The 24387-nt window shown below is 38.7% G+C and overlaps 2 protein-coding genes across 16 annotated transcripts in view; one reads left to right on the top strand and one right to left on the bottom strand.

Annotated features, from left to right (window-relative positions):
• The first annotated feature begins 274 nt into the window (after positions 1 to 274).
• Positions 275 to 19854, top strand: HPS3 (HPS3 biogenesis of lysosomal organelles complex 2 subunit 1). Of its 5 annotated transcripts, none has more exons than XM_058843656.1 (17): positions 336 to 1150; positions 1971 to 2465; positions 3700 to 3886; positions 4839 to 4924; positions 6624 to 6816; positions 7091 to 7172; positions 8629 to 8783; positions 10300 to 10408; positions 10612 to 10793; positions 11161 to 11338; positions 11975 to 12205; positions 13914 to 14099; positions 15238 to 15423; positions 15974 to 16081; positions 16444 to 16650; positions 17958 to 18048; positions 18314 to 19854. In XM_058843656.1, exons 1-17 carry the CDS (start codon positions 928 to 930, stop codon positions 18439 to 18441), a joined length of 3027 nt encoding a protein of 1008 aa, XP_058699639.1. In that variant the 5' UTR covers positions 336 to 927; the 3' UTR covers positions 18442 to 19854. The 5 variants fall into 5 exon arrangements, with proteins under 5 accessions (XP_058699644.1, XP_058699639.1, XP_058699641.1 ...); XM_058843657.1 differs by lacking the exon at positions 336 to 1150 and adding an exon at positions 1165 to 1366; XM_058843660.1 differs by lacking the exon at positions 336 to 1150 and adding an exon at positions 1235 to 1506.
• Positions 7709 to 24387, bottom strand: part of CP (ceruloplasmin) — a 30104-nt gene continuing 13425 nt past the window's right edge. For 2 of the 11 annotated variants that reach the window (XM_058843646.1, XM_058843651.1), the window contains exons 15-19: positions 23964 to 24070; positions 23028 to 23244; positions 22222 to 22361; positions 21653 to 21815; positions 20040 to 20583 (exon numbers count right to left, since the gene is read on the bottom strand). In XM_058843646.1, coding sequence (XP_058699629.1) covers positions 20513 to 20583; positions 21653 to 21815; positions 22222 to 22361; positions 23028 to 23244; positions 23964 to 24070 — 698 coding nt within the window. In that variant the 3' untranslated portion in view covers positions 20040 to 20512. Of the gene's footprint in view, positions 7964 to 12011; positions 12152 to 14074; positions 14278 to 15255; positions 15395 to 15443; positions 15664 to 16492; positions 16633 to 20039; positions 20584 to 21652; positions 21816 to 22221; positions 22362 to 23027; positions 23245 to 23963; positions 24071 to 24387 lie in introns of those variants that run through there. The other 9 variants (XR_009278091.1, XM_058843655.1, XM_058843652.1 and 6 more) reach the window with 9 other exon arrangements.

The raw sequence follows: 24387 nt of genomic DNA, 5'->3' as shown, positions 1-24387 counted from the left end.
TCACTATTAATGTGTGTATTCATGAAGGAAGGACAGTTTGATGTGTTACCTGCTTTAAAAGAGCACAGTAATTTTTACCTTCCTACGTTAGCGTAGTAAAAAAAAATCGAATATGCTTTACTAGTATGCTCACATGAATAGAGCTTTAGAGACACATAGAAGCAGCTCTATCATAGGACACCTGGCTTTGTGTAAAAAATGCTGACCCAACTGGTTAGAGCATGGTGCTAACAATACCAAGGTTGTGGTTTCAATTCCCATGTAGGCCATTCAGCAAAGAGTTGGACTCAAGTGATCCTTGTGGATCCCTTCTACCTGGGAATATTCTGTGAAATAACTAGGCTTTTTGGGGTGAGTTGTTTGGTTGGGTGTTAATTTTTCTTTTGTTGGTTATTAAAAAAGAACTGCTGTATTTAAATACAAAAAAGTTTCTATTTTTGACGCTGGGAAGATTAGAAGAGCCCAGGTTTCAGTAGCCTAATGCATTAGGCACGCTCCTGCCGGCGGTAGCGGCTCCAAGCCGTGCCCAAGTGAAAGCTGCTCCGCACACAAGCCACCGACCAAACACCGTCATCAAGGTCTTCCATTTACGAGCCGCCGTTCCCAGTCCGTCTCACACCTCAAGGATCACTTCCAGTTGCTCTTCCCACTCAAGAGCTCCACTAGCGTACGGCGCTAGTCTGCCATGACGGAAGGTTCCGGGGGTGCTCACTCTGCAGTGGAAACACGCCAAGGCCACGCACACGGAACCTCCTACCTACGGACAGGTAGGAGAGTACCGGTCCCGGGGCAGCCGCACCCTGCCGGCCGCAGCCGCCCCCGCACAGCGCCGCCCGGAGGCGGCTCTGCCCACCGCGGAAGTGGAGGGCGCCGCCCCGGGAGGCTGCGGCTGCTCCCTCCGCTGCTGCAGCGGAACTTTTCGGGACCATGGTGCAGCTGTACAATTTGCACCCGTTCGGGTCACAGCGAGTAGTGCCCTGCAAGCAAGAACCGTCGCACTTCTGCTGCGGGCAAGACGTGCTGTTCGTGGCCAGCACGGCGGCCAGCTGCAAGGTGGAGGTGTTCGCCGTGCACGAACAGGGCCGCTGCGAGGCCCTGGGCTCCTTCGCCACGCTGGGTCCGGTGCTGCGCATGGCGCACAGCTCGACAGGTCAGTCCCGGCCATGGCTGGGTCCGTGAGTGGTCGGCTGCGGAGGCCGGGACGCGTCAGGCTCGAGTATGTGGAGCGGCCCTGGAGCTCCGCCGGGCGGGGATGGGAGGCTCCGGGAGGCGAACAAAGCTGCTCGGGTTCCGCCGCGGCAGGAGGGCCTGGCCCTTCCACCCGCCTCCCCCTCAGCCCCTTTGTCAGTCTGCTTCCGAGCCGGAGGTGAGGCGCGCCTCCTAGAGCGGGCTGGCCAGCGGGCCGGGCTGGGAAACGCGGGCCGGTCCCAGCGCCGGCAGCGCTTGGGCCTGCAGGGAGGGTGGAAGCCACATCTCCTCCCTTCGTCTGCCTAAGGCTCGGTTGCGGTCTGTGCTTCCTCCCCTGCTTTTGGGGGTTGTTTCGGTGTTTTTGTTTTTGGTTTTTTGGTTGTTGGTGGTGGTTTTTTGTTTGTTTGTTTTTAGAGCACGGAGTGGTTTGTCTGTCTTTTGCTTTCCATGGTCTGTGGAGAAAAACATCTCATTAATGGATATAAGAAGGCAGGGGGGTGGGGAGAACCTTGTATGCAATCACAATTTGTAGAGAGGATTTACATAGGAGTTACTCTGGACCTGCATATGTAAGTCCTTGCTTTTAGTGGTGTGAGAAGTGTGTGCCACCCAGCAAAGAAACTTGTGCTTTGTATTCAGTTAGAGAAAAAATGGTAAAAACTGTTTTTGGAATTTTTTTTAAGAGTTGAGCCTTGAAGATGTTCTTTGTAGCACACTACAGCAGGTAAAGAAACTGTCATCTGTTTTTTCATGATGTATCAGTATAACTGCTTTCTTTTAAGGTGACTATCTGGTGACAATTGAAGAAAAAAGCAAAGCAACTTTCCTAAGAGCATATATGAACTGGAGATGCATGTCTGCAGGGAGTTCTCGCGTGTGTGTTCGGATGGTTGGTCACGAGATGGAAGAGTCATACAGTGAAACCTTAAAAGAACAGATGTCAGTTGTTGAAATGCCACTTTCAGATCCTCCACTGTGCATTTCATGTTGTCCTGTGAATGGAGATCTTCTTGTGGGCTGCAAGAATAAACTAGTCATGTTCTGTTTGAAATACCGGGTCATAAATCAGAATTTGACTGTGTTAGATTTTGAACGCTCCTTAATTTTGCACATTAATAACCTCATTCCTGCTGAAGTTGCGTTTTGTGCCAGACATATAGCTGTAACAACAGAGCTGGATGTTCTAATGCTGAAACTGGAACTGGTCCAGCAGAGGGCAGACAGGACAGAGCAATGTGCTCAGGCAGTCAGTGCACCAGAAAAGGCTGTGGATGGAGGTAGGTGCTGAAATAATTAATTTTTTTTTTTTTTTTTTTTTTAATCTCTAAGAATCTGCTTATTGATTCCTGTTGTTCTGAAAGTAGTCTTGAACAAGGTCTTTGCCCTTCAGAAAATATTTCCAGATTGTCCTATCACTGACTATCAGCTAAATAGTCTAAAGCATGAAAAGTTGTACCATCCTGCAGCTGGAGGTGACATTTCAAATTTCAAACAAATATGCCATCATGCTGCACACTTAGAGGATTGTGCAGCCTCTGCAGTAACACAGTTAGGTCCCTGTTTTAGGGTGCCATAATGGGCCAAGTTAAAGTGGTAGTAGTTTAGTGTGCTGTGTTCAGAAAAATTATTCTATCGGTGTCACTGCCTAAGGAACTGGCTAACACAATTAAGAATGTTTCTGTTGTGATGCCTACGTACTTTTTTAACTTTCAGGCTCAGAACTTGCCATAATCAAGCAAATTCTCCTTTTTCGGTCCTTTATCTTATTCCAGGGCTTACCTTAGAATTCTAGAAATCCCGGAAATAGATGTACTCAGGTTTCATTCCCGTGTATTGCAAGACATCAATCTGTATATAATCAATTATCAATTCCCACTTCTCCAAAAGTATGTGTATCAGATCAACACCAACAAACCTTAGGAATGTCCTTTCTTTGTAATTGAAGAAACTCAAAAGAATGGTTGTTTAGAAATGGAAACTGTACCTAGAAAAAATTTAAAGGTAAATAAGACTTTTCAGATAGGGACAATATAAATGCAGTGCTCTTCACTGAGTGAAGATGGGTCTTTTCTCAGATAATGGCATCCTGCCCCTATTTTTTTTATTGCTAAAAACTACATAGAAAAGTTCCAGTTACTTTCTGAGTGTTATTAGGATTTGCTTTCCAGCACTTAAGTGAGTTAAAGATAATACAGCTTCCTGTGATAGCTGCCTTTGCCTTCTCAAAACCTCTTCAGCCAAATGTCAACACTTTTTGATGACCAGCCATTTGCGGCCATTTGCCTTTGACTCATCTTCTAATGAACAGTTTACCTGTTTGGGTTTTTTTTTACAGAAATCTTGACTCTTAAGTATTCAGACTGTTGAGGCTGTTTTCAAAATCTTGTGGTTTGAGGAAGCCAGTGCTAGCAGGGTAGATGTAACTGGAGTATTTAGTTTATATTGTCATACCATTTTCTTATTACCATGTGGAATGGTTTGAACAATTAAGGTAGCATTTTCATTGCTTAGGTGTGAAAGATGAAAGTACTTCAACAGATCCTTTACAGCTTGAATTAGATGGGTTCATCATATGTCAGAAGCCAGTGGAACTGCTTGGGGAAGAAAGTAAGCTATGTGAGATACCCATCACACTGGAATCCACAGAATTACCTACAGAAGACACAAAGCACTTCCAAGTGCGGTATCTGCTTTTCAGGTATTACAGACATATTTTCCCTTTTATGGGTTAATTTACTACAGAAAACCAAACTGAGTTGTGTGTTTTGTCTTTCTGAAAGGAAACTCCTGATATTTTAACTCCTGGGGTTTTTATAAGGTTTGGTGTTTCTTTTGATACCAAAGAAAGCCCACTTTTTAGCATCTTGGAATATTTCACTTGGAAGGGGTCTGCAGCAATCATCTAGTGCAGCTGCCTGACCCCTTCTGGGGTGAGCCACTATTAAAGCGTATTATTAAGGGCACAGTCCAAATGCCTCTTAAACAGGGACAGGTCTAGGGCATCAACCACCTCTCTAGGAAGCCTTTTCAGTTTTTCACCAATCTTGCTAACACGTCGCGTCTGAACCTTTCCTGGCACAGCTTCAAGCCTTTCCCAGGTGTCTTGTCCCAGGATCCCAGGCAGACAGGTTCAGCACCTGCCTCTCCAGTTCCCTTCCTCAGGAAGCTTATTTAGTCTTCCTTTTTCATCAAAATTTCTGTCAAAAGCTGAGGAAGAATGGATGTCAGGGTCCAGCAGTGAATTCCAAAGCAAAACAGGGAAAAGGATGACACAATTGTATGAAAATAGTATTAGAGGTGGCATGATGTTCCATATAGCTCAGTGGACTAAAAAGAAAGAGGAAAAAAAAGGTTAAATTGAGGTCAAAATCAATTGCGGGATTTCTTCAGTGATGTCAAACTTTGACATGCATTTTGCTGACAAGCAGAGAGGATTTCAGATGCAGGATCTCAATATATGGAGTTCTATCTAGGTGTGCCATGTGCTTCTTGGCATTGCTGTGCTAATGGCATTGGTAGTAGGAGTGTGCATTGTTGTTAAGTGTTAAAACATGAGCTGTACCTCTTGTAGCAGTGCTGTTTACTTGTCCAACATATATCATCATCATTTCTCACTGCAGTCCCATGTTGTTTCGAACTTTTTTTCCTAGACGTTTTGCACCCGACCAGTCGCCTTTTGGGTTTTGTGAAGAGACAAAGTTGCACTCTGTTCAACTGCTTCCTGTATACCAGACAGGTATATGGATATGCATGAATGCGTAATGGACTGTGTCACAGGAGACTTATGAAAGGAGAGAGCTTCTTTGTGTATCCTGTTTCATACACCGTGTGATTTCTGTATGATTTGTTTTTAAATTCAGATACTTTGTCCCTTTTCAGCAATTTAAACTGAGCTGCTGTTAACAAAAAAGTCTTAATTTCTCCAAGTTCTACATAAACCTTGCACTAAAACACCAATTCAACACACCAAAAGTGTGACTAAATCAGTTTTTATCAGTTCTTTGTTGATAAATTTTGTGTTGCAAAACAGTCACTCTTTACACTGAGTTAATAAAATTCTCCTTAGTTTTGCAGGATACTAGACTGCCACTCAGCCAGCTGAGGAAATCAGAGTAGTAAACCTTAATAATTACTAAGGTACTGGTTACCTTTCTGAAGGGCCTTAATTAAAACTGGAAGGAATTAATGCAGATTTTAGGGGTTCACTAGCTCAAGCTCTAAAAGACCCATGGAAGAATTTAATGCTGTATGTTAGCTGTCAGATTTTGTAGCATCATAGAATGTCCTGAGTTGGAAGGGACTCACAAGGATCATTGAATCCAACTCCTGGCCCTGTGCAGGAGAACCCCAAGAGTCCCACCGAGTGCCTGAGAACATTTTCCAAATGCTCCTTGAGCTCTGGCAGGTTTGGGCCATGTCCCCTGCCTTGGGGAGCCTGTGCCGGTGCCTGACCACCCTCTGGGGAAGAACCTTTTCCTAATACCCAACCTAAACCTCCCTGTCATAGCTTCATGCCATTCCCTCAGGAACTGGACATAGAATGCTCTTAGGTCTCTCCTCAGTCTCCTCCAGGCTGAACAAACCAAATGCCCTCCTCCTTTAGCCTCCCCTCCAGACTCTTCACCATCTTTGCAGCACTCCCTTGTCTCTTCTCTAATAGGTTTATATCCTTCTTGTATTGCAGTGCCCCAAACTGCCCCCAGGACTCTATCGAGATAATGCTGCCCCAAGTGCAGAGCAGAGTGGGACAATCCCATCCCTGACCCCCCAGCAATGCTGGGCCTGATGCATCCCAGGATATGGTTGGCCTTTGACTTATATTGACTGCTCACTCAGTTTGAGATGGTTTACTGTCTGCTAAGTAGCAATGCCTCATTTAACTGCAGCTGACTGCAGCTGACTGAAAAGAATGAACCACTTGCTGTCTTATACTCTTGTGTGATTTACAGGCTTTGACAAGAGGGTGTGTAGAATTCAAATGCAGCTGTTACCCGCTAAAGTGGCATTCTAATAAATTCTGTCATTTCCAGCCTTTCCTCCCCATAAATAATGACCTTTTTTTTTTTTTTTTGTGAGCTGTAGCTCCGGATGAGTATTCATTCCAATTTAAAAGTAATTATCTAAAATCAGGCTTTCAGTTCCTGGATGCATAATTGTAGTGATTTTAGGACTCTCTAATGCTGTTGGAACAATTGAATTTCTTCACTAGGTGCTAAGTCCAAATTTTTGTGAAAATGCCTCCAAATGAGACAACATGTCATAGAAGTTTTTGACATATGCACTGAGCTTCATATAAAACTTCTTTTTGCAAGCTTCTAAGAAAACTAGTCTGCAACTTGGGCATGTTTGATTCTATTACACATCATGCTTGGAATGGAATTTCCAGGGTTTTATTTATGAAGTATATAAAATGCCTTTCTCATTGTTACATCTAGGAATTTCTACAACAGCCTATGAGGAAACTGAGAACAAGAGAAAACTTCTGAGTCTCTTCTGCTTTTTCTCTTTACCTTATGTTGGATATCTCTACTCCATTGGGAAGTTAGTAGAGCTAATTTCTACTTACCAATATTCAGAGAAGTCAGAGCAGGCAGTCCTCACTCCACAGTTCCTGCATGTCATTACAAGGTACTGTGTTTATGGTTTTACTGATAGTATGACTGTTTCTCTATGCTGCTGCCCTTTTTTTTTTTTTTTTTTTTTTTTGCCACTGATGCATCCTTCATAGCCTCCTGGAAATCTCGAGGCAGGCTCATGTGATAGTTCATCATACCCTTCTGCTTGGGCTTTTAAGCCCATTTCTTCAAAGGAAAAACAGCTGATTCACTGTAGTCTTGGCTACTTGATTTTTTAAAATCTTAATTTCTTTCCTTCATTGTTGTGTTTTCTTCTTTTGCTCTAGTCAGAACCTGCAGTGCTTCACAGTGCGATGCAGTGCAGCAGCAGCTCGTGGTGAGGATCCCTATATTGACACAACCGTGAAGGTACACCTCCCATTATCTCACTGATAGAATGGGGGTAGTGGTATGGCACTTAATTGACTTATATTTTGAAATCCTGTTAGTTTCTGGTGGCTGAACCAATATAATAATATCCAAAATGAATGACATGTTGTATTTTGGTGGCCTGCAGATATCTCAATGAAACAACCTATTATTGCCATGTAAAATTGTAGACCATTAGTAGAATGTTTTCAAAAACATGAAAAGCTATAAAATCACTTATTTTTAAACTAGATTCCATGCTCTTCTGCGTAAAACTTAACAAAGGGTGCAGATTTTTCTTGTCTTGTTGTCTGTTTCTCTCTCTTAGGCGTCCTTGAAAAACCAGTTTTTCTAAGAGGCATGTAGGCAGTCAAACAAGTCTGCTACCAGATACTTAGGGCATGTTTTTTGAAGGAGGGCTTTTGCTACTTGGAGGTCTAAACTTTTCACCTTCCTTAAATTGCTTATCAGTAAAAATCTATTGAATGTAAAGATTGTGATACCCATTAATAAATGTAGTAGGAAGGATAGACAGAGGTTTATTTTAAGATAGCATTTAAGGATTTCTTCTGAGCATATAGACAGCAGACATTAAGAAACCATAGGCCAGCAGAAGTTTTATAAAATTTTCAAGAGCCAAACATGTATTCTTTGCTCTGGATAGCAAATACCAGCACATGATACAGTCTCTCCTGTCCAGTCTCCAGTCTCAGCTTTCTGTGTTTTCATTGTGGGTTACATTGAAATCTGTTGCGGTTCCTCCAGTCAGTCAACTGACGCACTTTCTGTGTCTGTAGGAGTTTTGGAGAGGTGTAAAGGCTGCAGTCCTATACATTTCCGTGCTGCAGCTTGCCATCCACAGCGTGCCCACCCACTCTGGCATGGACCCCTCCATGGGCTACAGTCCCTCAGGGGCATCCCTGCGCTGGTGTGAGTCCTTCATGGGCCCGTTCCCTCATGGATGTCCCTACCCTGACGCGGAGTTGCAAGTGTTATGGTTATTTTTATTATTTGCTATTACCATTTTTCCTGCTGTTTTTTAAAACCAGTTTTAGGCCTGCCTCTTTCTGGGTCTCATTAGCCCAGGGCAGTCTAGATCCTCCAGATCACTACTGTAGGCCTCCACCTCTTTCAAGAAATGTTGAGGTGTCTTCAAAAAGCAGGTTACACCTATAAGGCATCTACCTCAGACTCAATTATTTTGAGAAACAGCTGAAACTGTGCAGATACTTTCAAGAATGAAATATTTTATTTCACTCACTATTAAATGATTCTTGTTAGGCATTTATGAGTATTTTTTTATTCTTGCTTAAATGAAGCACTCAAAGTTAGGAAAGTCAGTGAATGTTTTTAATGTCAGATCATTGAACAAAGCTTACTTATTTTTTTTCTGATTTATTTAAAAACTCAATGTACATACCAAGTGAAATTACAAAACAGTCACTTTCCTTTATAGGCTTGTCCACCTGTCACACTCGATGTCTGTACATTAAGAATGCAGCTTTTTATAGGACCAAGAGCTATCTGTCATTTCAGAAACCATATAATTCTTTTGACTAAGGCAGACACAGAAGATATTACTGAAAGAAGAAAGCCTACAAGAAGGATGCTGTAAGGATTTGTGTCTTTTAGGTAGATGGTACTTATAGCTCTGTGTACAGTGCTGAACTTGTGGATATTGCAATTTAAGAGTGGTTCTTCTGTTGAAAAGCTCATTAGAAATAATTGCCTTCTCAGTGACTGAGGAGAGCAATCAAGCTTTTTTTCCCAATTGTGTTGTATTTATTGATATAGAAGAAATGAGCATAAAGCCACAAATGCTGGAAATCAGCAACATGTTAAAATAACATTACTAAGAATTTCTCCTGAAAATTGAAAATATATTTATCTGGACTAAAAACGTAGAGTACCAAAAATATGTAGTGCCAAAGCTACAGGTTACAAATACGTTGCAGCACAAAATTAAATGTCTTATCTTAAATGTCTACCTGGCTACGGGTTCTTTCCGAGAAAGTTGCGAACATCACTGTAGTTATCCATGACAGAAGTTGGATCAGACTTAGCCCCAAGTTACTGTTGTAGCATGTGTGTAGCCAGAGGCATGTGTGACTTTTATAAGTTTCCATGGCAACTGCTATTCCCTTTCAATTTTTGAAGGCTTTTCATAAACAGCTAAGCAGCTATTCTAAACAACTATTCAGAAACCACATTTAAAGTCAGTTTAAGTTAATTAACAAGAGTGGGACAGCTTTAGTTGATTGAAGAGTTACTTGAACCAGTATTTCTTAAAGTCTAGAGCAGACATTATTCAGAAGAAGAAAAGGAGAAACCTGTCAGGAGAAATAAGTATTCAAATTACTGTAGTTTTCTTGTATAAAGCACATTTTCTGCCAATTGTGTTGTTTCACATACTCTAATTGGCATTTGCAGAAGATATACTTTTTGCTATCTGTAAAGAAAGTAGGTTGGACAATACTAAGCTATGTAGCACCATCATTTTAAAATAAAGATGTAAACATCTTTACATCTGTACGGTTAGAATAAAATTAAAAACCAGAACAAAAAGAGTCTGTTTTCCTACAGTGTTTTTTAACCTTAAGGCTTTACAGATGGAGCCAACATTTTAGAATAAAAGCATTCTGATACTTCTTTATCCTATGTTTTGTCAAATGCTTCAACAGAGCTGCAGGGGCAAACATCTGCTAAGTCCTTACAGGAGATTAAACAGCTAATTTAAATTACTTAACTGTTCAAGGTCTGGTTGGATAAGGCCCTGGGCTGTCTGACTGGTTCAGTGGGTGGCATCCCATCCCTATGACATGGGGGATAGAACTACATGATCTTTAAGGTCCAAGCCAAGCCATTTGATGATTCTATGATTCCTGATACTCCCTGGTGTTAAGCACAGGAGAAGATGTAGTGGACACTTCTGATGATGACTCTATTGTATGAACATGCCTATCCCCATTCTTTTATTAGCCAGTATGACATAAATTCACAGCTTAACTCTCCAGCACTTACTGGTCTGCAAACATACCTATTTATGCATTTGAATTACGAAGTGAGTGGGGATTTTTTGGTTGCATAATGTTTGTTTCAACACTGACAACTCAACTCTTTTCTTTAGTTCCAGAAAGACTGACAGCATCAAATCCAGAACAAATTCTGAGTCAGAGCCTGGTTGGAATTTATATATTATAAACACTGTTTCAACAATTCAGCTGTACAGAGAAATGGTATTGCCCAATTCCTGCTTTTGTTGTTTGCTAGCTAAAAATAAGTATTGTTAATTAATCTCTGAATTTGCTGAATATAGGGTAATGTATTTCTTTTGAGTAGCCCATAATCCTGTTTCAAATGGCTGCTGTCCTCATTAGAATTGTTCCTGTATATTCTTAATTTTTGTCAGGAGCCTAAGTATATCCTGTGTCTGTTCTAGGTAGATTATAGTAGAACTTACAAAAATGTTAAAACTGAGAGCTGCATCCATCTTCTAAGTGAGGCTCACTTACTGGTCAGAGCAGCTATGATGGACCCTCATTTCCTTAAATCAGATGAGAAGGAAGATCTTCTAAAAGCATTCAGAGAAAGTTGTGCCTTCTTAGGAGACTGCTACAGCAGGTATGTTTTAGATGTCAAAGTGGCATAGGTGAGCTGCATTTCCAGTAGTGTAACCTTAAAATGAAAATCCATAATTCTTTGCTATTTTGCATTAGTATTGTATATTTAATACAAACTTTTGTGTTTTACAAAACCAGCCTAACCTAGTCCTCTCTTCAGTAGCTGGTTGTCTTTATTGCCATTGAACAGAATTTAATTACTCAGAATTATATTGAACTCAATGGAATTACGTTGAACATGAACAACATATGCAGATAACTGATGTGCCTGCGACTTAGTTTGATTTAGTTTTAATTCTTACAGTGATGGCAAAAGCATTGCCCTTAGTTGTTTTGCTATTTTTTTCCTTCCTCTCTATTTCCTTCAGGTTTGACACAAAGGATTACCACCTTGCTTTGCCATACTACAGAATGTCAGGTTTATCCATGACTGAAGTTTTAAAGAGACTAGTTTCAGAAGGTGATGAAATGCAGACATATGCGAAAGGATTTATATTTTACTTAACTCATTCTCTTAATGAAGACTCAAATGAAGAATTAAGTAAGGTAGAAATAAGTTGGTTTATTTGTAATCTGCTAATTTAGTTCTGATTTTAAGAATTGTGTGTCAAATATTAGTCACTTTCCCTTTGAAAATGCTGAACTGCTTTTTTTAGTTTTACAGTTATTCTTTTTCACATTATTTTTATTTTCCCATTTTTGTTGAATAGCAAACAGCACCTGTGATGCTTTGGACTGTGTTCAAGCAACATCTTACAGGTTTGGCTATCATGACGCATGTTGCTATCATCTGGTTCCCACTTGCACAGAGACACTTCTGTTTTAAGAAAGCCTTGCCTCAAATTTCTGTCATCTCTCATTTCTGTAGCAAAACAAACTGTTTCTTTGATCACTGGTAAATTGTACAGATTGCTAAAAACAATTCATTTTGGTGGTAGATGTTCTTCTTAGCATGCCAGAATATGGGTTGAATCACTACCAGTTAGCAATCCTTTACTATTACCAGTAGAGCGGCAGGAAAGGCGCTGTGATTTGATCGCTAAACTGAACTTGTCTGTTTTAAAAAAATACAAACAAACCAGTCACAAAAAATAAAACAACAGAATTGCACTATTTTAATATGCCATAGAAGAATGAATATCTGAAGAGGTCTGAGCTGTCAAATGGCTTTTATTTCAATAGGAATCAGGAAATAAAGTTCTCCAGATATTCTATCTTGCGGACCCTGTGCAGCTGCCTCACGTCCTTTGCAGTCCCAGCATGAGAAACATATGTCCTTTGACAGCTGTGAAGTATCTTCAGAAAGTAGAAAAGATGATGCCATCAGCGGTCCTGACACTTACTAAGGCTTTCTTGGCTCTGAAAATGGGAGACCTAACAATGTATGAACATGAAATGGACTCCTGTAAGGAGGTAAAGTATGCCAAGAACATGAGTTAATCATGCTTTACAAAGTCCAAGTCAATAGTTTGACTTGTAGTTGCATTTTACAGTAAAGGAAACTTCCAATCACTCCTCTTCCTCCTGATATGCTGTGTAGGCTCCACTAATGTCTGCAGTAGCAGTAGAATGGGGGGCTGACATACATTGGGACTGTAGAGGTTACCCTGCAGGTAGGTAAGTCTTGTCTTGGCAAAGACTTACAAAACAAGCTTATTTTTATAAAAAGTTTTTTAATAAATTTTGGAGCTCTTAATTCTTGATCAATTAGATGTTGTTTTACTGGGTTGTAACCAACTCTGCCAGTGCTCTTCAGCTGCATGGGAGGATTGTATAGTAGCATTTCTACACCTCTTCACCTGAAATTATTATTCCCATCAAAACACCATCTGTATTCAAACAGCCCTTATAAAATAGATCTTGAAAGAATATTTGTCCATTGTGCTCACAAACTGAAGTTTCTGTATACTGTTTTATATCTTATATGGAATCAAAGCACATAACTCTTACGGAGACCAGATCAGAACCTATTTCAGAGCTATCAAAGTAAGAATTCCTCATGATTGGGAGCAAAAATGTTAGTGGAGCTGTCTCTTTAATAGATGTGCACATGTGTGTGATCAGTCTGTAAATTACTTCTTGTTGAGTTTGATCAAGACTGTGGAATATTCAAAGGTGATAGAGTTGGAAACAGAGACTTCTTCTTATAGTGGGATACTGGGAATCTAAACACGTTTGAAATAAATGGGTAGCTGTTTCAAAGTTAGATATCATGCTTTGGTGGAAGAAGTCCTTCAGAGTTTTTAAAGTTAGTTGGTTTTGAGTTGCAAGGTAGGAACTGTGGGGAGCTGTTTCAAAAATTATATTCAGCATCATCGGCTTTTGCAGCACTATCAAATGAAATTGCCATGTTGTGAACAAACATACAGTGCATTAATGTTATTTTGAGAATAAGGTGGCTTTGGCTTCAGTGTTTTTGGTTGGGTTTTCTTTCTTTCTAATCTGATCTATAAAATATGTTCCACTGCACTTCACCTTTAAAAAATCTTTTTATTTCAAAGTAGGAAAAAAGAAACACTTTCAGATAGCTAATCTGAACTTTTTTTCTAGGTCTGCCTTATATTTCTTGTGTAATTCATTTAATTTACTTAGCCATTATTTTTCCACTGTCTTTAAAATGGGAATAGTATTTTGTTACACTCACCTTCAAAAGCACTCACATAACTCAAGAGAGCTTCTTGTTGCACAAAGTGCAGCACATTTTGATCATTGTTTCAGGGGTATTTTCAAAATAAAAATCACACTTTAGCAAAGTAGTCTACTGAAATGTAGCAAAGTAGCCTCTTGAAAAGTCAGCCAGTGATTTTTCAAACCACCCTGTATATTAAAATGTCTTGGATTTCTTTGTGAAATCCATTTTATGTGCTCACTAACTCTATCTTTCAACAGCATATTACTTTCAGTGTTTAGGCACAGGGCCTGTTTTTCAGGAGCTGTTGCTCCAAAATGTGGTTTGGATCTCTGTTTCTGGAGAGCTACTTTATGAATTACAGAAAGGATTTACTTTCTTCCCTGTCTGCTTCCATCTAAATTTCACTGCCTGAGGAAATACTGAGTTTACTGAGTAGAATCATCCATATATTGAATTCTTTACCTTATTTATATCTAATTATGTTTGTAGACAACACTGGTTTGTGGCTTCATTGGGCAACCACGACTCCTGCAGCAGCGTAAGGAAGGAATTGTTATGCCAACTGAGTTTGCTGTTCACCTGAAGGAGATGCAGCCTGGTTTACTGGTGGCTGCCACTGTGGCTTTACATGAGAACAGGAAAATTGAACTAGAAGAAGCAGATACCTTTTTCAAGGTTGGCTGGTGATCATGTTTTTGCTTCTGTTTTTTTCATAGTGACATTATTGTGGGAAAGAAAAACAGCTTCAGTTTGCTCCTTCACTTACATTTCAGCATTTCTGCAGAGAGAGGGAGATGAGGATTGGAGATATTCTAGGCACGATAGGTGGTTACAGAGTCAGAAACTGAACCTTCTGGAACAAAACACTGGTTAAGTGGGGGGGAAAAAAAAATCCATTAAGTTCTTTGCTTTTAACCTGTCATTTGAATGGAAAATACCCTGATCTCAGCTCTTTCAGTGGCTTCGTAGTGATAGAGCTTCCTAAGGCCACTGAAGTGTAACAGAATTTAGATAAATTAATTCCATAAGCTCCTTTTAAATAAATCTTTAGAGCATGTAAAGAATCGGGCTTAAATGTGAAGGTATATCATGTTCTGATGAACTGTATAAATTGGTGAAAGAAAAATGTCTGCAGTTTATAAGAAGAAATACTAATAGTTTTTTTAGTGTCCCTGAGGCTTGCTTTCTTTCAGCCGGGAATAGACAAACCTTTTTTTCTTTTATCTACAATGAATAGCAACACTCAGGTTAAAAGGTGTTCATCAATGTACGTGTGTTGCACTCTTTACTGTATCTGTTTACTGTGAAGACTTGTATCAAAAAGAGCAAGTCATGAAGTTCCAATTAGAACAAGTGTTGTTTAAAACCATTTGGAAACCAAGTAAAAATCCTTTTTGCTGGCACAGCAGATCTTAAAACATCTTCCTTGTGAGTCCTACCATGATACCAGCTGAGCTACACAGTAGATCTTATCATGGACTATAGGCTTCTTCTGAAAACACCTACTTGTCTGTTGACATATGTAAAAATCCTCCTCATTAGCAGTCTGTAAATACTTGCTGTCAGTTGTACTGACATTTCTGGCAGTGGAGTAAATCTTGAAGAATCAGGTCTGTTGGTCTGAATTGATTACCTTAAAATCACTTAATGAACTTTTTACTTTGCATATCAGTGTATTACATAGAATCACAAGACAAAAAAGGATTCAAAATTACGCTTCTAGTAAAAGTGAAAAACTGTTCCTCTTTTCTAACTTTTGCTACTAAAAATCACCATAGTCTAACTTTCTGTCTTCTGTCATTTTTGTTCTTAGATGCTGTGTAATAGTGAAAACACTATTCCCCAGCTCCTGGTGGATTTCTGGGAAGCTCTTCTTGTAGTGTCGTCTCAGGAAGAAATACTTCAGGAACTCCTATTGAGGGTTACTTCTCAGTATGTTTGGAGAATATCAAGGAAGCAGCTTCCTGAAACTAAGCCATTGAAAACAACAGAGGATCTAGTAAGTTGTGAACCACACAGAGGAAGTTTTGGGACTGCAGTGTTCTTCCAAGATCTATCCTAGTACCATTCTTAATATTTTAATTCTAGACAGTTTATCTCTTAAAAGAAGCAAGTCTGAAATCAAATAAGGTGGTGTGCAGTTACAAATCACAGTTTCAAATCACAAATCATATTTCTGTCTTTGGCCAGTCCTGCTCCTTGGGGACATTTGCAAATATACTTCTAGCAGGAATTTCAGCTGTGGATAGAAATTAGGGTTAAAATGAAAAAAAAAGAGAATTTTTCAGGTGGATTATTTACAATTTTACAAAGCTAACTAGATAAGAAAATTGTGTGAATAATGAATTCCAAAGAATTACCAACAGGAAAGCTGAAATACAGAACTAAATAGAAGTTATTAAATTACGCAAACCAGGCAACAAAGGGTACGTGCTCTTCTAAATTATGATATTTGAGATTAAAATTTTCTTTACTCACTGTAAGTTTCCTATGGAACTGTCACTAATAGAAATGTTTCTTTTATTGCAACTTGATTCTGTCTTGTATAGATAAACTCCTGTCGTCATTTTGGGTTGATCGTCCCATGGGTAACTTCTGTAATGTCAGTGGGTTGTTCATCTGACAAAGATTACCATGGAGACATCTCAAGACTACAGGTATGAAACAGGTATTACGTCTTACTGCTTTATATCTTAAATTAATTCTACAAATGTTCATGTTTGTATGAACAACTTTCTCCAGTGAGTCTCCTTCTTCTTCCCCCCTAAGTTATCCAAGTCAAGATAAAAGGGCAACTGAAATGATGGGAGAAAAAAATACTTAAGAGTTCTGTTGATAGCAATATTTACATTTGCATCTACTCTAAACTTGCTTTCTCAGTTTTCAGCAATATTTATTAAGGGAAGTATTAATTCAGGATTATTCCAACAAGTAACGACTTCTGTTCTAAGGTTATGGTTAGCATTTTTTTGCAACATTTGTCTTAAATCCAAACAATACTTTCTCTTCTTGTCTTCAGTCTCTTTTATGTAGTCAGTCAATCAATATAGCTTCAGCTCTGCCTGTTTTGGAGCCCCTGACAGAAGTTGACAATGTCGGCCTCACCATCCGTGTCCTCAGCAGTACCCGTCTGGGCAAGTATGAGGAAGCCATCGATCAGCTTCTCAGAAAGTGTCCTGATGCAGCTGTGTTCTACGCTCAGCATGAGCTGAAAGGTGACAATCAGGTGGGCTACTATCAATACAGTTATTCACTATCGTTTTGGGTTTTTTTTCCCTAACTGAAATTCTGTATGTACAGATGGACTCTGGATGGATCACATAGCCTACCTTTCAGACAAAGTAAATTCCTTAGCTTGCCTTCAACCTCTTCCTTGGCATTTCAATCCCTTTACTCAGTCCCCAGTAATGTAATGGAATATCTTTTCCTCCAGTTTCTTTTGTCACTTACTCTATTCATTATAGTAAACTTAAAGCATCGTGTTTTTTACATGGCAAAGTGCCTCAGAAAAAGAGAGCGATATGACCTTTTTCTACTGTAAATGAAAAGCTACCTAGCTTCTCACTAACTGACTATGTTCTAAATTGTTTGTCAGTGTTTATAATATAAAATCTTAGTACTAAGCTAACTGATAAGAAAACACGGTCCTCCGAATGAAATTGCATTTAAATATGTTCTATCTGTGTTCTAGTGACATCTGACCTTCTAGCAACCAGAATGCTACCAGTACACTAGTGGAAAGATTATGTTCTTATGTCCCATTTTTCCATTAGGCCTCTATACAGTTTTAGTGTTCGAACAGATTTTATTCTAGTGTTCCAGGAATGCAGGAGTTTATTTCCATTTCCCAGTACACTGACTGGGACAATTAATTGTATGCAGCTCTGCTGACCGGAGTCAGCAAAGGTGATCTCTAGCAGAAGGATGTACTAGAACTCTATTCTGAACCAGATTTGAGCTTTTTATTCCGATCTGAAAATAGGTTCTGTGTTTTTTTCCACATTAGAGTAGAATGTGAGGCTGCAATACTGAATCTGAACACAAGTGAAAGAAAATAGTTGCCAAGTTTTAAAGGAGGAAAGAAATCCCTTTCCTTCTCTCCATTCTTATCTACAAAATTGTGCACAAAGCCTAATTTACTTCTAAATTGTTGGAATGAGACAAATCAGGTCAGGAGACAAAGCAATGCCACCACTTTCCATGGAGCTGTTCTGAGAGGAAAAACATCTCAGACTGCATTGGTATTGCTAATCATGTGGCTTTTTTTGTCTTCTAAACTTTTTTCTATAGAGCTGTGAAGGACACTGTGTAAAGATTTTTTAGCAGAAAAAAGTTGCCCTGAAGATTGAAAAACACAACATATGTAAAATTACTGCATTTCAAACCATTATATAAACTAATTATTGAATTCATAATAACTGACCTGTATTTGTATACATCTGAGCTCAGTTCAGGGTATTTTTAGCAGGTGTTTCATACTCTAATTGCAGTCCTTGTTGATTTACACTTTTGCTATGGGGTTTTGTGGGTTAGGCTCTGTGGTGGAAGAAGCTGCTTCCTGAACTTTGCAAGAGAACTAGACTTACTGGAAATGACTGCCCTATTCTTATTTCATCACTCAAAGGTAAATCAACTGGTTGTAACTCAATTCCAGAAGGCTTTGTACATCAGCTTATTTTCTTAATAACTGTTCAGACTAAGGACTACTGGTTTAGATTTCGCATAGTTGTATATGCACTCAAATGACTATGTCTCAAATTTAATTCCAGTTGCAATATTTAAATAATTTGATGCCTTTTTTTAATAATTACATTGTTAATGCTTTGGGGCTTTTTCTGTGTCTTAAACTCAAAATACCTAAACAATATTTCTTCCCCTGCCCTGAGCAGAAACTTTATCAATTGTTGCAATGGAACTGGAGCTAAGGGATTTCCTAAGTGTTCTACCAGAGGATGGGACTGCAGGATTTTTTCTACCACATCTTCTTCACTGCAGCCAGGGGAAGTTGCTGACCTAAAACAATGACCTGTGGATCTGCTATCCATTCAACTCCAAAAAATGTGCTGTAATAAAAAAGTAAATGCAACAAGCAGTAGAGCTCCTTATTAGGTACTGTGGGACTCCCTTCACATACATCGTATGTCAAGTACTGAAGGACAGCTTTTTCCTGAGGCAGAGTATCTATTTTGAAGCTAATTCTGGTGCCAAAGCAGGTGGGGAATATGGATTCTGCAGTCCAACTGAACATACAGTGTTCACTGAAAGTAAAGTTGAAGGTCAGTCTTAAATCTTTGTTAATTGGATCGTGGACCTAGGGAGGAATTCAGGCTCAGGCATGTCTGTCTACAAGTAAAAGTGAGTACCTACTCTTCCAAGTGGAATTGGGCCCAACTGACTGATACTGCAATACAGACATTTCCTTGAATTCTAGCTGGCAAAATCGGGCTGCTGCTCTGTCATCTTGGTTACATACCCAGGCAATTGTTACACTGAAAATGTTTTACTTTAGCAGTTCGCAAGAAAAGGCCATTAATCAAAGAGAAACAAGTGGAAGATACGGACTATGGTTGTCTTGCTGGTCTTTGTTCTCTTTCTTCTGTTATGCTTAGTCAGTAGACAGTATTTGAAGTATCACTAGGCCATAAATACAGCCAAAAACTCTTAGTTCTTCTAGGGTTTTTGATAAGCATCTCAGGTGCTTGTGCATGTGTCTACTGATGTTTGTTTGTCTTGGGAGCAGAAAGCATCTTTTTGCTCCTTCAGAGCTGGAATTCAGTCATAATAAGCTGTTACACATATTTATAACTTTATTATGAATGTAGTTTGGAGTTTTTTTGACAATTACCAAAAATACAATGACTCCCATAATCCCATTACCATCTAAACCATCTAAAGGCCTAATTAGCTGACAGTGACTCCATAAAAATGTTTTCACTGGAGTTGCAATGTTATTTGAACCTGTAGAAGTCAGTCAGAAGAGATCATCTATATTTCAGCAAAAATACATTAACAAAAAAAAGGATAAAAGTAGTTTAACTTACATAAGTAGTTTAACTTACTTACATAGCATTCCTGCTACAGGTAAAATGAATGATCTAATTTACTGGTAGGTATTATGCTGGTTTGAGTATAATCTTTTAAAAAGACCGAAGTGATTTAGGGTTGTTACAGAGAACCAATTTCACTCTTACAGTTATAAGGCCCAGATATCTTGCTTTCCCTGTCTGCCCCATACGTCTTTCTTTCTCATTTAGTACAGATCTAATATGAGGAGTTGGGTTATTGAAACACAGCCATATCGCTCTTACTGTTCTCATTTTTGACTAACATCAGCTGTCCTCTATTACTGCTGCTTACATCCTTCAGGAAACACTTCCTTTTTCCTTTGCCAAGGACTGCAACAACAAAATGGTTCCACTGCAGGAGTTACTTAAGAGTCATCAGAGCAAAGCTCTTCAGTACCATAGTCACCAAATTTTGGCATTCATGGTCTGCTTTTCATGAGGCTTATTTCAGCCTAATTTTGCCTTGGAATTATTTTCATAACAGAAAACCAAATATTTTAAATGCACATTCTTGAAAGATACTACTGAATAAAATTGTAAAGTAATTCAACAGAAATAATAGAACTATTTTGTTAACTGCTCAATTATACAATACTGTGTATCTTTTCAGTGTGAACCGATGGATAAAGTGATAACCAAATTTCTGTTTTCTAAGCAGTTACTACAGACATACCTATCCAGTAAAATGTGACAGTATGGTGACCAATACCCCAAATTTTGCCGTTATTCAGGGTTATTTGCGAACTTTAAAAAAAGTACATTTCATTAGTTCTTCCATGTTCTTCAGCTCCTAAATAACATGCATTAGCCATCACCTAGAATATTGCAAGATACTGTTTTTATTTATAGAAACATATTTATAAGCTGTTACATCCATTCAAATGTGTTAGCCTGTGGCTCTTTTCTTAGCCATGGCCACTATGTGAAATCTTCCAAAACCTGTAGAGATGAGTGGTCTAGAAGAGAGTATTTTCCAAGAAATGAAGGTAGACCTTGGAGGATCACTCTGTTAAAATTCTTTTATCATTCTTGAGTGCCTGTCGTGCCTTTACAGTTGAACTGATTGAATAATCTTGGGAGCAGAGACTGTTTGACTGGAGGGGGAAAAAAAAGCTTTTTGTTACATTTTATCAAAAGAACTGTCTGTGCATGGGGCCAACAGAGTCCAAAACGAACACAGAGGATCTGAATACCTTCTGAACATTGTGAGTTAGGTTTAAGAACAACAATGCACTTAAGGGTACATTTTAATGCCATCTAGATGGCTAATAATAAAAAAACCAACATACTGCTAATCCAGGTTGGAAGTCTGTTTTTACATGTCTTTGTGTACTTTTAAATTAGCCTTGTTATTGTCTGGAGGTCTGGCATAACATACTTTGAATCAAATTTACTGTTTATAAAATAGAATTAGGTCTTGTTTCACATTCCAATGGTTTATCAAATAGAATTAGATTTTCTGTTTAACATTGCATTCTGTATTTTTAGTATTGCTATAAATGTAAATCATATAGTTGCATATATATATATATACATACATCACATATTTTGAATTATTTCTACTGTTCTTTTTCTGTTGATACCTGTTATGCTCTGTCTTTTGAGTAGTGGAAAATGTTGTTTTTAAAATTGTATTAAGTTTTTAGAAGCAAGAACTTTCAAAATTCTTCCACATTCATGATTGTTCACTTGTAATAGTGCTAGAGCAAGGTAACAGTGTCCATAAAGCTACAACATGCCCTTGAGAAAGTAAACACTATTTTAGTTTTTCAGTACTTCAGCTGTACAGGAATGATGAATTCAGCTGTATTTATCAGCTGTGCTTGTTTTGAACAAAGATTGAGATGAAGTCTGACACTACTGGCACTTCTTGGGTACAGAAATACTCTATCTCGTGAAGAATTACTTTTAAATAAAAAAATCTGTCACTTAGATTTCATGATGGTAAGGTGACGTAATAGTCAGTTACCATCCAGTCCTTCAGCTACTTCATTTTCCTGAGCAGTGCTGCGGGAAGTATGACCAGGTGGCCTGCAACATCTTGGCTTCTAGACCTGTAATATTGCTGGGTGTCTGAACTGGTTCTAAGTATGCTGGCTTGTCCGTGAGCCCCACTGTGCATCTTAAAACGTAACAAACATTACTGAGCTAGATGGCTCTTACCTTCCTTCGGGAGCACAGTGTAGGTCACTTCCATGCCTGCGTGGATGTGGTCAGTAACATGACAATGTAACAGCCAGGTTCCAGGGTTCTGTGGGGTCATTTCCACAGTTTGAGATGTCCCAGGGAACAGGTCAAAGACATCTGCCCGGTAAACCCCTGTTCGCTTTGAGACAAAATGAAGCAACAGTTAAACTGTGTTAAACACACTTTCTGTGCGTCATTTCTACTGCAGCATCACTTTGTACATCCACCTCATGCTCCAAAGTTTAAAAAACTAGCAACTAAGTGGAAACAAAGGAAGACTATAGCTTTTGTCTTACCACAGCCATGAAAAATTCACAATTATCTTGTTGAAGTAACTTCTGAGGTTACTAGTGAGCAAATGCCACTGGCAGATATTCTCTGGCTCTTGTATGTTGATCAAATGTTGAGGCATAAGACCCTTGTGGTCAAAATACTAGCCCTGCTTAATATTGTAATACAACTTCTCACCATAAATAACAGTCCTTGGTATTTGACTTACCTCTCATTCTTAACACAGCAAGAAACAAGAGAAAAAGACCTGGTACCTTGTAGTCAAAGCTGTGGCCATGGAAGTGTGCTGTGTGAATGTCTATCTCATTGCCCATTCCCATCAAATACCAGCTGACATTATCTCCAACATGCATAGTCAGGCCGTGCAAATTTCCGAACACCTTTCCATTAATGCCTAAAAAGAAGGAAAGTAAGACAGAGAAAACCAGTAAGATTTTGTGTATTGTGTATTGTTCATCTCTAATATGATACAGACTGAAAGATTTGAAAGCCAGTGCCAGACAAAAGTAATGGCTTTGGACAGCACATAATGAATGGTTTATATTCCACATTAAGCTAGAAAGAAAGACATACTTAAGAAAATTTCTTTGCTGTACACCATTGCTAATATTGCCATTTTTAAAGAGCTGTGTGTATTGCAGATCTTTAAAAAAAGATCTGCAATTCTTGTAGATCTGTGTAAAAGGGTAAGCTTTACAAGGACACACTTTCAGGATGCACATAGTCTTTTCAGCATATCCAGAGCAGTTGTTTACTGACATAAATCAGAACTTCAAACTCCATTTTTATTCTTTCTCTACTCAAAACTTCTACATGGGAATATACTAGGGGGTGTTGTTGTTGTTTTGTTGTTATTAAGGGTTTTTTTAACTTGTGAAAAAAAAAAAGTCATTCACTGGCATTAGCAGTGTTTGCATACAGTTTGAGTAAGATTTTTTAGGCATTCTGTCCTGGAACTGGAAATTCAGGGGGCTGAGAAAGTTGAATTAATATGCAGTATTTTCAAATATATAATTTTACAGAATTTTCAGAGCTATATGAACTAAATTGGGGAACATACCATGCATTTTATTACTTTCAAGGAATTCCTCATCCTCTTTGTCAACAAGGTGTGGGTTGGTAGAATACATTTTAATGTTTTCATCCAAGTACCAAGACTCATTTTCATCAAAAACCATAAAGAGAAGAGCAAATTGAACTTTCTTTTTAGTGTGAAATGATGGCAGGTAGTGTTTATGACACACAACAAGTGTGCCTATTAATCCACTGTAAGTGTCCTGAAATGAAAAATGAAAACCCACATAATTGCAAAATGTAACTAAGCAGAAGTACTTTTAATGGCATACATGAATCCTTTTACTATCTTCATAGCTGTCAGTATCTAGGAATAAGGGCAGCCAGTGTCAAATGAAGTTACTTCTTCACTGTTTTATGCTACCCAGGAATCAAGTTCAATGAAGACTGCCTCGTTTTCATCTCTCGATACAAATAAACATTTATTCCGTATTAATTTATTGCTCTTTTTTCAAACCATTTTTAGAATTTTGAGCTTGATTTCAATTTAAAATAAACTTCTTGACGCTTCATTTGTATTTGTTGAGACAAAGGCAAGAATACATTCATCTCCATTAAAAATACTGTGTTAAGCTAATTCATGCTTGGTAAAAAAGGACAGAGTTGTGTTTCACAGTTGCATTTTAGTTTCCCCACAAATGACTGATTAGATATTAAGCAAGCTATAAAGTGTTGGCTTTAAGAAGGGAATGTGAGATGATCTATACCAACAGCAGAACAACCAGGAAGCAAAACAATGAATGTGTGTAGTACTGAATTTCTTCCCTGACTTTCGTACGATTTTCCTCGAAGAAACATTTAAATTCAAAGGTATGGTAATAGGAGAAATAACTTGGTAGAGAAAGCAGAAAAAGTTTCAAACACATCTCCTTCGGCTATATCTATGTTGGAGACATGAACAAAACTGATATCAAGAATATACCTTAACAATGTCCACTGTTGAATGGTATGCCCATGGAATACAGTGTGAATCTCCTCTCTCAGGACTAGATCTCTCTGGGATTTTCCAGACATACATTTTTGTTTCACCTGAATTAAATAAGTATCAAGTTAATTTTTGAAGTTTTCAGTGTGCTGACCTACAGGAGGTCATCCTGAAGCAGATGTTATCTCCATTTACAGGTTATGTAGTTGAAGTTCCCCTTCCCATTTACTGCACTGGCTAGCTGATGGCCCCTTCTGCAGATCCCTGATTCTTCTTGACAGTGGTTTGTTTTGTTTTGTTGTTTTTTTTTTTTTTTGTGTGTGTGTGTGTGTGTGTGAATGTGTCTGCACTGTCCAGTTCACCATACTTAATAAAGTCAATTGTAACTTTTGTAAAGATCATAGAGGAACTTGAGAAGTTA

Source organism: Poecile atricapillus, chromosome 8 (genome assembly GCF_030490865.1).
Source record: "Poecile atricapillus isolate bPoeAtr1 chromosome 8, bPoeAtr1.hap1, whole genome shotgun sequence".
Taxonomy (NCBI): Eukaryota; Metazoa; Chordata; class Aves; order Passeriformes; family Paridae; genus Poecile; species Poecile atricapillus.
Note: the sequence above shows the minus strand (reverse complement) of the source record. Positions and strands in the feature narration are given on the sequence as shown.